The 12,685-nt window shown below is 45.7% G+C and overlaps 1 protein-coding gene across 2 annotated transcripts; it reads right to left on the bottom strand.

Annotated features, from left to right (window-relative positions):
• Positions 1-1,310: 1,310 nt before the first annotated feature.
• On the bottom strand, positions 1,311-6,529 carry LOC101785807 (condensin complex subunit 2). 2 transcript variants are annotated; one of them, XM_004968820.2, is made up of 13 exons: positions 6,116-6,529; positions 5,927-6,025; positions 5,686-5,803; positions 4,846-4,916; positions 4,707-4,767; positions 4,418-4,618; positions 4,041-4,330; positions 3,656-3,806; positions 3,324-3,580; positions 3,184-3,214; positions 2,661-2,800; positions 2,332-2,442; positions 1,311-1,824 (listed from the first exon to the last, which is right to left on the bottom strand). In XM_004968820.2, exons 1-13 carry the CDS (start codon positions 6,404-6,406, stop codon positions 1,609-1,611), a joined length of 2,037 nt encoding a protein of 678 aa, XP_004968877.1. In that variant the 5' UTR covers positions 6,407-6,529; the 3' UTR covers positions 1,311-1,608. The 2 variants fall into 2 exon arrangements, with proteins under 2 accessions (XP_004968877.1, XP_014660739.2); XM_014805253.2 differs by having other exon boundaries at positions 1,311-1,821.
• Between the last annotated feature and the right edge of the window lie 6,156 nt (positions 6,530-12,685).

The raw sequence follows: 12,685 nt of genomic DNA, 5'->3' as shown, positions 1-12,685 counted from the left end.
AGAAGGCTGCATGTGCGAACCATATCTACAAGCAAGATTACAAGAACGGAAGCTGATGATCTTGCAAAGTTGCAATCTTATGAGGCCTGAGTAGCAATCTCTGCTCCCACTGAATCTTCTTCAGCACCATCGCCATTCTCATGTTCCGTTGTCTGATGGTCAGGCGGGCAGGGGTGGCCGGCGGCAGGGGCCAAGCCCAGGGGCGCGGCGTCGGATGCAGGAGGCGGGCAGGGGCGGCCGGCTGCGGGGGCCAAGCCCGGCGGAGGCAGGGAGGACGAAAGCCGGCGGCGGGCGGCGAACGGAGCCGGCGGCGACGGGATCTGCAGGAGGTGGCGGACGGGATCTGGCCGGTCGAGGGTGGTGGGCGGTGGAGGCAGGCGGGCGGCGGACGGAGCCAGCGCCCGTCGGAGGGAGGCGGGCGGCGGACGCTCCCGGTGGCGGACGGGAGCCGACGGCGGTCACGGGATCCAGGCGCGGGGGGCAGACGGCCGGAGGTGTCGGTGGGGTGAGGGTAGCGGGGGAAAATCGCCTCCGGGCCGCTTACAGGATAATAAGCGGTGCGTCAGTTATTTCGGGCTAAGCGGTTTAGGTGGCAGCAGAAAATAAGCCAGCGTTCGGATGAGCTTAGCCACGCTTGGATTATAATCTAAGTGAAGATTTTCTCGCTTCTCACTTTTCGCTTCTCGTAGTTCAGATTTCTGAAGCGGCTTACCACATAAGCGAGAATCGGTGGAAATAAGCAAAGCGTTTGGCGGGATTCTTACTTATTTCCACCGATAAGCCGCTTATAAGCGGAAACAAACAGGGCCTATAGTTTATTTCTATCGATAATTAGGAAATAAGCAGATACAAACAGGTTCTGAGATAATTGGATCAAAGCTAATCAGGATTCCTATAAAATATTTACATTAGATAACTTGAAGTTTTAATCCACATCATGTTCTAGATTATTTGTCACCTTTTTAAAACTCATCATTGTAAGGTCAAACCTGTTTTTGCTGGTTGTTCTGCTATGCAATATTTGTCATGGTTGACATCCTTGTCTGTTGAAAGCCACACCTACACATCAGCGTGACCCCTAAGCTCATAAGGTGAGGGAACGACATTTCTCAAATTTTTCTATTGACAGTACAAGGTGAAATCACTATTGCTATTGGTAGCAAAGAAAATCTTTCGAATATGTGCCAGAACATTATTGGTTGGAAAAGCATATAGTTGTCTAAATTTTAGAGGCTTTCATCAGTAGGACCATGTCAACGGTGGTAAGATCATGACAAGTTAGCAGCTACTGTGAAGATTAGGTGCAAACATATAAAAAGTCATTAATATTTAAATGAGATCGGTACCCAATAGCCAGAAATTATGTACTGTCAGCAGAAACTGCCCATCACCTGTTCGTTTAGCCCAAAAGCATTCGCTTCAATGGTTAAATCATTAGCTAGCACCCCCTGGTACGATAGTTCTATCAGATGACATCTAATAAAGTACAATCATCAGAGGATAATATATACATATTACATGATACAATGGCAAAGCCTCAAATAATTTACTGCGATTTCCATCCACCATGACGAGACCACGTAAAATGCGTTCAACCGCCAGCAAGGTTCACTTCACATGAGGTGAAGTCGGCATGCATATGTCAATTTCATCCAATGTGGGGCGGTCGTGCAGCGTCAAGCCATGCTCATTTGCCAAATGCAAGAGGCAGATGAAATACAGGTGCGGTGAGATATCAGTTGCTGCAGCATCCGGGTTGCTGCTTGGAAGATCATGCAGCACCTGTGACAGGCTCAGCGGTGATTCAGCTTCCTCATTTTCCTGCTGGACAAAGCACAATTAAAAATTGTATTGTTAAAAATTAGTATTATCACAAACAAGAAGACTGAAGGGAAATCTGTTTGGGCAGGGTGGACCTGGCCCATTACCTCAATAGGAAACCTAGTCAAGAATCTACAATACAAATCTATTGACGTGAAATTGTGATTATTTTGGTTGCCTAGAAAGGTAGTTTCAGCTATAAAGCCCATCATGGCCTCATGTTGCTACCTCAAAATGGAATACTTGACAAGAGTCCTTTTTCCTGAATATCTTCGGTTGATGGTACGTCAAACAACCAATTACCCTAGTTCTACTTTCTACAGATTTGCCAAATAGGTCAGGAATGATAATGATACAAGCAAGAAGAAAGCTTGACAATTTGCAACATACTGCTTTCAGCATAGTTCCGCAGGGTTTGTTCAAAAATAAGTTTTGTGTTCCTACTACTGACAGTGGGCAAATCATTTGATGACAGTGTTCCGCACGAGACTGAGAGAGCATTTGCCTTACCCGATTATCAGTCTCAGCAGATGCATGGATGTGATTCCAAAGCACTTCTTTTAAAGCATGAACATCCACTTGTTTTGATACCTTGTCGTATTGTATATCAATCTTGTTGACCTTTGATTCAAAACAAGCAGACATCAGCTCAAACTTGGGGGTCATAGTCATACCCAAAGTTATAGGTATACCACAAAAATGCTACATTAAATTGATGTTTTCAACACGTTAGGGAAAAAAACAGACAAAACCAGACACCACATAATTATAGAATAAACAAGTTCCTTAAGGGAAAATGGATAGCTTAAAAGGGTAAACGTATAGAACAAGGAACATACCTGTCTCGGTTTATTGATAAGGTTTACTGGCTCCTCTACATCACTGCAGGCATGTCCTTCATCAATGTGATCAGTGCAAAAGTTATCATCATCCCAAGGTTCAGATGGCATGAAGTTATCATTGTTCTCCACTGGAGTGTCTACAATCAAAAATGTGTTACATGCAAAACCATATTTATCAGGAAAATTGGGCAATGCAGAAATTCCCGTAGAAGATTTTACACTGAAAGGGTCGAACTGTAAGACATGAAAGAAAAGTCTTTTAAGAATACACTGATTTAAAAGAGTAACAGCTCAACAGGATGGTACCTAACATGTAAGACCCCCCACCACCACACACAAATAAAAGAGCCCCAAAAAAGAGGCTAGGCACAACAGTACTTGATTTGTATCCTTATTATATAATAATGGTTTTTCAAACTTCAAGACTTCTTGGTTATGTGGACAGTTTTTGAAAAGCATGCATACTGAAAAAACTAACAAGCAAATTTTCTTCACTTATACCTAATTTGGCAAAACTTACCATGTGATTTTCTTCTTCTCTTAGCAAGGCACTACAAAGGAAAAAGGGTCAGCAGTTATTACAAATAATAGATCACTGCCTCTCAGAATTTAGTGACAGGTCAATTTGTTAGAACAATTTTCAAGAGAAGTAAACATTACCAAAACATCTGGAAGAAGAAATAATTTAACAAGGCTTTCAGGCCGGTAATGGCAATCTTCTGGAAGTCTATTACTGCAGATAGCCCTATTTGCGGGAAGCAGCAATGACTTCGGATTTTTGGGAGGTGCGAAGATATTTAGAGGCTCATTGTCCAGTGCTTTTGTGAAATCAACATCAGGCTCATCCTTGGCTCTTTTCTTCTTCATCTTATTTGGTATTTCTGATTCAACAGATGAAGTTGGGGCAGCCTCCAAATCTAAACAAATGTGAGCTCAAACATTAAAGAATGCTACCTCAATGAAACCCAAGAGAAGTTCATACCAGGCAGTACCTTTAGCTTTGCGATATTTCCAGTGCTCAGGTCCTGCCCAAGCATTTGTCTTTGAAGTGCCCATGCCAAGCAACAAAAGATCTGCAATTTTGTCAAGCTTTTCATCTGCAACAGTACCTTGAGGAATCTCAACAGTGTATTCATCAAATTCCTGCATACCAATATAACTGTGCAATAAGGTTTTGATCTTTAAACAATTCAGTCTCAAGAAACTTAAATTAAAGGCAAGCTGAAATAATCTGCAGTCAGCATCAAACTGTAGCAACATATTTTATGGCTACATATGTATCTTCAAAATATATGAATCTGTTCGATTAATTTGTGTTTCTGCTACTATTTTTGCCGAGGACCATTTCTGAATTTTGCCTAGTCTGCAGGAAAATACCTCTTGATAGTTTGTTGAGTTGGAACCCACTGGGTTGTAGTTTTCATCGTAAGCATCCTCATGGTCATCACAACCACCAAAATCCCACATTCCAGACTCCGGTATGAAGCTATCATTATTGTCTGCTTCGTTACCGTTAACCATCTCATCTTCCATCACTGGCATTTGCCCAGAAGATAACCCGTGTGATGGCCTTTCGTTTTCTCCATCAAACTGAGCAACAATGTCCCTCAGGGTTGGAGAAATATCATTACATAGAGGCATTTGAGCAACCATTTCCTCAATTTGCTCTGTCCAATATTAGAAATTTATTGACACCCCAATTGCAAGCAAGATGCAAAGACCACAAGGAGAAGCAAGCAATAAAATGATATTACCTTTAGCAAATGAAAGGTCAATCACCTCAGCCTTCTCAGTTTGCATATCACTTAAGATACACTTGTCTGGAGCTTCAAATGAATCAAACAACACACGACAGCTGCCATAGACACCAAGGTTATACAACAAAAGACCCTTCGCCCCACCTTCATCAAACTGAGCTGTAGTTTGATGGTATAGAGGATCCACTGTGAAAGCAACTAGTAGCAAGCATGGCATTTCAGCCCCATGGTAGAAGAATTTTCAACAGAAGCATAGTGAGAAACTGAGAATAAGCTTGAAACTTACCATCAAATTTCTTTACATTAAGAGCCTCATATGAGGACTCCAACGTTGATGCTGGTGAAATCTAATGAACAAAAAGGAATTAGCAATAATGCAGCAGAATTGAAGTGAAAAAATCAGCACTGTGTTCAAAATGAAGTACCCTCCTATCAGCGTCCTTTTTGCTGATACCCTCATCTTGTGCAGGTTCACCATTGCTTCCTTCTTCCGTATCTTTAATGGCAACAGACAAATCAGAACATCATAGTGAAGCAGCATTATGTTATCTAAGTATAACACAGTAAACAGGACCAATGTATCACTAAATCTTACAACCATACAGTGCCCTCAAATTTGAAGCACAAAACAGTAAGAAAAGAGCAAATGTTCCCAATTCCACTAACGGCCTTTTGCACAGGGTGCATACTAGTGCATGAGTGCACAAGTTGTGTAAAGCTATGTAGCATATTAATGCGATGTTGAGCAGTTTCTCCTAAAGGAAAACTGACAAGAAGAACCATTCTAACAAGGCAATAAAAAGGTCTCTAAAATCTGTTTCATTTTCCAATCAATTTAAAGCAATGACCTTTTAGGTAACTCATAAACCCATGCTGCATGACAACTTAGAATTTTTAACTCGTTTTAGGGATATCCACCATAATGCAACTAATTGGCACAGGATATAGACTCAGTTGAAGAAGCAAAAATATGCAGGTTCTGTTTCCTTTCTCCAAATCTTTTTAAACAATCACTAAACTAGAAGATGACAATGAAGCAGCATATCTTATTAAGATGAACCATTATTTAGAACATAGTGGTGCCAGTAAACCATAAGCCCATTCTGTATGCAGCCTTCCTTTGGATTGTTATAATTCAAGCATTTCGGTAATACTCTGCATAAAGCAAGTAATTTGCACTGGATAGAGAACTCCAACAAAGGAGTAAAATTTCTCTGAGAGAGATACAATATAAGAATCCATTTCAAACTCCAGTGGATCCTCACCAGCCTCTTCACCCCTTCCGGCACGGTTGATCCCACCGAGCACCTTGTATGCCTCGGAGTGCACGGAATCGACACGAAGTGAGTAGATCTTGACCCCAGCCTCCAGAGTGCAGCTTGCCTGGTCCGTAAAAGCACCACATATTCCCAACCAAACTCAAAACACAGCCGACCAACCTCCTCTCCAGAAAAGATTGGCAAGAAGAATTGAAGTAGGAAATTAAAGATATTTGCAGGTCGGTACCTTCTGGAAGTTGGTCTCGTCCTCCTCCTCCCCCGCCTGTATGATCTCGCTAAGGTGGTCGATGAGCCCCAGCTCCCACGTGTTCTTCTGGTTAATTTTCTGCCAGATTTTCCCGGGAAAGAACAAAACGAAAAACCTTAGCGAGAGGAAAGGAGCGGCCTAGGGTTGGGAGGCGGGCGCGGCGCGTACGTTCTCGGATGCGAGCTTGATGCAGTTGTGGAAGAGGTCCATGACCTGCTCGCGGTTGAGGAGGTCGTGGTGGGGGTCCTTGGAGGGCGCGATGGAGGCGGCGAGGGAGCGGCGGCGGACGGAGGCGGCCCGCGCCGCGGCGCGGGCGCGGGCGCGCTCGAGCTGGTCGTCGTTGGAGCCGAGCGGGAACGCCGGCGGCGGCGACTGCAGCAGCACCCGCGAGCCGGCCGCCGTCCCGCGCGCGGGAGGCGGGGTCCGCGCCGGCGGAGGGGCGTCCTCGGAGGGCGGCATGGCCGTGCGGTCGACGGCGGCGGCGGAGGAGGAGGAGGAGGCGAGGCGTTGAGTGGGGAATTTTTTTGGGGTGTCGTTCGGGCTCTCTCCTTCCCGGTTGTGATTTCAAATTTCGGGGGAGATCGTGTGCGGGACAGCAGGGTAGGGTTGGTAACGGACAAATTTATGAGGCGTTGTGAGCTTTGGGCTTCCGCTGCCTCGGTTTTTTTAGGCATAACTCTTTATTCATCGACAAGAGTTACAAACAATTTGATGCGGATTTAAAGACCAAACTTGCCTACCAAATTCAGCATAAATCGCACTTCTTACAATGTATGAGCATCTATATTAGAGCGTCTATTTTCATGAATAAAATTAGCAGTGCTAAATTGCGCTGTTGTAGCCTTTTATCTCCTTGATGATATGGCCATGAGCGGCCATTTCTCCCTCCTTGATTCCTCTAATCACATTAACATTGTCCAAAGCTAGCCTGAAGTATTGAACTATGAGGTCACTCGCCAACGCCAGGCCTTCCTTGCACGCAATAGCCTCGAGGATCTCTGCATGTGAGAGTTCATGAATCACCAGAACGCTCCTAGAAAGTTTCCTGCAACATCCCTAACAATGGCAGCCGCCACTGCCTTGCTTGAATTTTTCGAAGTGGCTGCATCGACATTGATTTTAACAAGACCCAGTGGTGGAGGGATCCACCGAGGTGGGACGTACCTCGCCGCCTGCACCGTCTTGATCATCTTCGGGTCAGCTATAAAATTGTTCACAAATAGTGAGTAGATAAAGGACTCTGAAAAAAACTATCGTGGATCGTCTTCCTACAAGCATACCAGATAGCCCAAAGAGTGACCACCATCCTCGTCAGGTCCTCATGCTTTAGCGAGCTGATAATAGCCGCTAACCATCCCCTAGGCTCAGTCTCCTGAGTTTCACTCATCAACTGTGTAATTTCCTCGGGTTCTAGAACCCACACGCATTTCGTCATATTGCACTCTATCAATGAGTGCTTCCAAGAATCAAGCGTACCACAGATCGAACAGGTGCTTCGAGTAGCCATGTTTCTATAGTGCAGTACATCACCTGACAGCAAGAAGTGATGAGTAAGCCTCCACAAGAACACATGTATCTTTGATGGTACCTTAATCTGTCATAGCGACTTCCATTCATTTTCCTCGGACCTTGAATCTGATCTCCCAGCAATATTCTCTAGATAGATTGTAGCTCGTTATTTGTTTACAACCAACATCTAGTAAGCTGAATGAATTGAGAAATACCCCGCTTTTTATGGTGCCATGCCCAAAAATCCCCTTATTTCCGAGTGCAGAGGGGTATATTCAGAATCGCGTCAACATCAGATAGACAGAAAACAGTATGAAGCTTTTGGACGTCCCATGAGGCCATCGTGTGCGCTAACCATCTGTGGAAGATCTGTCAAGTCCATCCTAATGGAGCGAAGATAATTTCCTCCCGGAATCCAATTCATATTCCATATATGTGTTGATTCTCCATTTCCGATCCTCCTAATTAATCCCGCTCCAGAACTTCCCTGCCATCAAGTATGGATCGCCATATCCGAGAGGGAGAAGACCCCAGATTAGCATATAAGAAATCCACATTTGGGAAGTAAACTACTTTTAAAATTCGCCCACTTAACAAGCTCTCATCCATGAGGATGCCCTATGCCTATTTCACTAGTAACGCAAGATTAAACAGCTCAATCTCCCTGAAGCCCAGGCCGCCCATGCACTTTGGTTTGATCATCTCATCCCAAGTGACCCAACACGTTCTCCTTTTTCGATCCTTGCTACCCTACCAGAAGTTCCTCAATAAACCATTGATGTGATGGCATAAACCTTTAGGGAGTTTAAAGCAGCACATCGAATAAGTAGGTATAGCTGCGCAACTCATTTAATCAGTACTTCCTTGCCACCTTGCTGCACATGGACGAGCTGCTGAGGAGCTGCTCGACGTCGACTTGATCGACTACGTATTTGACTACGCTGATCGACTTCGCTGCTCCGACGTGATTCTACATCTTCCGCACTAGTGCGTGAGTGGTAATCCCATGATCCATATATGGCAGTTTTCCTGGTTTACATGGTAGAAAAAATTTATTTTATGCTAGTGTAGCCTACCTCGTATCCCAACAGTGGTATCAGAGCCGTAGCTGTTTTGTTATGGATTCGAGATGTGTGCATATGGAGATATGCAATTTTTCAGATTGATCTATGACCTAGTTTCGTGTTCTTGCTGTAATGGTCGTGTAACGACATACTCCTACCGGTCAGATTTACGCCATCGGAGTTAAGTGATACACGTAATGCCAAGTTGTATCGAGCAAAGATCAATGTGATTGATCGAATCGAAACCCAGGTTCATACGTCAGGCGCATGAGATGTGCAATAGTAGATTGGATCTACTACCGGGTCAAATTTTTGCTATATGCATGTGCTTCGGTAAAACAGCCGTAACTTTTCGGTACGATTTCGGATCGAGACGAATTTTATATGAAAATTGATCTACAGAAAAAGTTTGGAACGTTTTGGCGAAATTAGATTTCCCAAATTCAGCTTGGAAGATGGAGTTACGGGCCTCTGAAGTTTGGAACGTTAGAACACCTAACTCTGTTTTGCAGGATGGATGGATCTTGTGATCAGTATGGCCCCTTTGTGTATGTGATGCATGTGTGTAAGTCATTTGTGACCTACATGTCGCGCGTACGGCAACACGGCTGGAGCCATATGTATTGTCACCTTAATGTATTTAATGGTCTGCGTACCAATCTGTGATGATCCAAACAACTATGTAATCTACATTACTAGCTATTAGGTGTAATAGCATGTTCTAGTTCTTGGAGGACTCATCACTAGGACGATGGCGCACATGGAACATGGAGATGGAGATCACTATGGTGAACAGGTTCTATGGAGATGGAGATCATTGTTGGGGGGAAGTGTTAACGACCTCCTAATGCCCATTAAAACAACAATCATAAAGGCCCAGGCCCACCTACGATAATGAAGACTGCCGTCAGCCCAACATGGGAGGGGAGCGCCCCGCTCCGCCTTGCCCGACCCAGTGCCCTAGGGTCGGACGCTCCCGTCCCCTTGATGGCCAGACTCTGCCTCGCCCGACCCACGGTCCCAGGGTCGGGAGCACCAGACCCCTCACCGCAAGACTCCACCTCGCCCGACCCAGGGCATAGGGGGTCGGACTCATCCGGGCCCACAAGACAAGTATCCGCCTCAGGCGCATACTGGAAGATAAGAGTGTGGATCTCTTGGGCCCCCTGCCGATCTCGCCGTAAATGTGCCGCAGCTCTAGCGCGCAGAAAGGCGCCCGCGCCCCCGACGTGACCCGCCACAAGTACCCAAGCACGACCGCACAGCACATGCTACAGTGGTCGCGGCTCTCCCTGATTTGCTACAGGGCACTCATAGCCTGCGCCGCCTGGCACAGGAAGAAGCCCCGCCCGTTCTCGCGCCCAGCGTATCCGGCGATAGGGACGCGACGTCCGTGTCCCACGGTCCATCAGCAAGATAATAGGATCAGCCGTCTCCCCCCGACGTGCACAGTCACCATGATCGAACACCATCATCATGTTTGGCGGCAACGGTCACCGGGGAGATCGTGTTGGAGGTATGCCCTAGAGGCAATCATAGAGATGATGATATTCCATTTGTATCCATGATTTGTATGTTGTGTTCATTGAATATCCATTGAAGGCTACTTGAATTGATTTGCAATTATGTGAATTGTATGTGAAACTCTTTACTTGTATGGTTATTCTAAAGTTGTCCCTAGTCGGAGTTCATGTGAGGACACACATGAATATTAGACTAGCACATGTATTAGTTGATGACTATGTTTCACAAGTCATGGACATGGAGATGTTGAACTAATAATGTGGACACATGTGGAGACATGTGCTAGGACTGACCCAACACGAGAAGTAGTTCTCTCTTTAAACAACATATACGCTTTGTCCTTAGACCTGAGATTGTCGCATGTATTCTAGATGTGGATCGACCTACTTAGGGGCTATCAAACGCTACGCCGTAACAGGGTAGTTATAAAGGTAGCTTTCGGGTTTGTCAAGAAGCATGCTATGAGACATGGTCAATCAAGATGGGATTTGCCCCTCTCTGATTGAGAGTGATATCTCTGGGCCCCTCGAGTGATCGGATCCGAAAATGCATGGCCATGCTACGTACGGTTAAGAGTTAACCTACAAAGGGATTCTGAATCACAGGATCGAGAAAGAGCGGTCGGCTTGAAGCTAGACCAAATATCGTGAGGCAAAGGGAATAACATGTATATTATGTTGTGATGGTTCGTCTGATATGATCTTTGTGTACGTATAGGAGTTGGCACGTCTTGCTAGAGGCCGCTACCGACTATTGGGCCGAGCAGGAGTACTCGGGCCATGTCTATACGTATCCGAACCCATAGGGTCACACACTTAAGGGGCTGGAAGACCAATTCGGATCTGATCCGAGTTGGATTAGGTTTAGAAGTACTAATGGGCCTCGGATCCAGAGGCCCATCAGGAACCTCTATAAATAGAGGGGTGGGGGCGCCCTAGGGTTTAGACCTTTTGGCGAAACACACCTGCCGCGCCTCCCACGCCCTCGCCTGTTGCAACTCGCGGATCTAGCAGTCTGGCTTGCGACGCTTCCTCCTTGCACGTGTGGATACCTTGGAGGTGTTGCGCCTGCAGCACTTGGACGAGCCGCCGACGAGCCACGACGAGCCGACGACGAGCCACGACAAGCCGACGACGAGCCGCGGCACCGGAGGCGATCTGCTGAGGAGCTGCTGGACGTGACGTTGATCGACTACGTACGACTACGTGATCATCTTCACTGCATCGACGCATATCTACATCTTCCGCACCATTAGTGCGTCGAGTGGTAATCCCGTGATCCTTATACGGCAGTTCTTCCTGGTTATACGCGGTAGAAATTTTGATTTGCGCTAGTGTAGCCTACCTCGTATCCCTACAGTGTTATCAAGAGCCGTAGCTGCTTAGTTTTGGATTCGGGATGTGTGCATATGGAGATATGCGAGTTTTCTGTTTGATCTATGTCCTGGTTTCGTGCCCTTGCTGCAATGGTAGTGTAACGACATACTCCTACCGGTCGGTTTCCGCCATCGGAGTTAAGTGATACACGTAAATCCAGTTGCAGTGAGCAAAGATCAATATGATTGGTCGAATCGAGATTCAGGGTCATACGCCAGGCGCATTAGATGTGCAATAGTAGATGGGATCTACTGCCGGGGTCGGGATTTTGCCGTATGCGTATGCTTCGGTAAATCCGCCGTAACTTTTCGGTACAATCTCGGATCGGGGCGATTTTTATATGAAAATTGATCTACAGAAAAAGTTACACATGAAATTCAACCGCTTCGCCGTTTTCGGCAAAATTAGATTTCCCAAATTCGGCTTGGAAGATGGAGTTTCGGGCCTCCGAAGTTTGGAACGTTAGGACGCCTAACTTTGTTTTGCAGGATGTATGTATGTATCTTGTGATCAGTATGGCCCCCTTGTGTATGTGATGCATGTGTGTAACTCATTCATGACCTGCGTGTCGCGCGTACGGCAACACGGCAGGAGCCATATGTGTTGTCACTTTATTGTATTTAATGATCTGCGTACCAATCTGTGATGATCCAAGCAACTATGTAATCTTTATTACTAGATTCTTTACTAGCTATTAGGCGTAATAGCATGCTCTAGTTCTTGGAGGACTCATCACCAGGAGGATGGCGCACGTGGAACATGGAGATGGAGATCACCATGGTGAACAGGTTCTATGGAGATGGAGATCACCATATGAAAACGGGCCATACTGTGTCACAACTGTGTGAATGCTATTCTGTTTATGTTTTACTTTCTGCATGCTGTGATGTTAGAAGTAGAACGATCCCTCACAAAGTTTAAGTTAGTATGCCCTCCCAACTAAAACTTGCACCGTCCCATGTCTTGTACAATTAGTGGTGGGTCTATGAAATTAGGGTGCCACTAGTTTTCCTTGACTAGACGGGTTTGTGTCGGACACTTACACGCATAAGGGTTGGTTTGCTTAACAAGGTTATCTTAACGGTTAAGGACCTTGGGGCATAAAGGTTGGACGCCGAGACATAGAGATGTCACCCAACAACAGGAGTCATATGTGATATGATTAGCAAAAGTTGCTTACCGATCTACCTCGTTTGCTAGCGGTGATGCTAAAGCTCACTAGTGGACTTGTTAGTTGTGGATCCTGAATCACTAAGTTTCAATAG

The sequence above is a fragment of the Setaria italica genome, chromosome V, assembly GCF_000263155.2.
Source record: "Setaria italica strain Yugu1 chromosome V, Setaria_italica_v2.0, whole genome shotgun sequence".
In the NCBI taxonomy this organism is placed as follows: Eukaryota; Viridiplantae; Streptophyta; class Magnoliopsida; order Poales; family Poaceae; genus Setaria; species Setaria italica.
The sequence above is the reverse complement of the archived record's forward strand: the minus strand, read 5'-3'. Positions and strand labels throughout refer to the sequence as shown.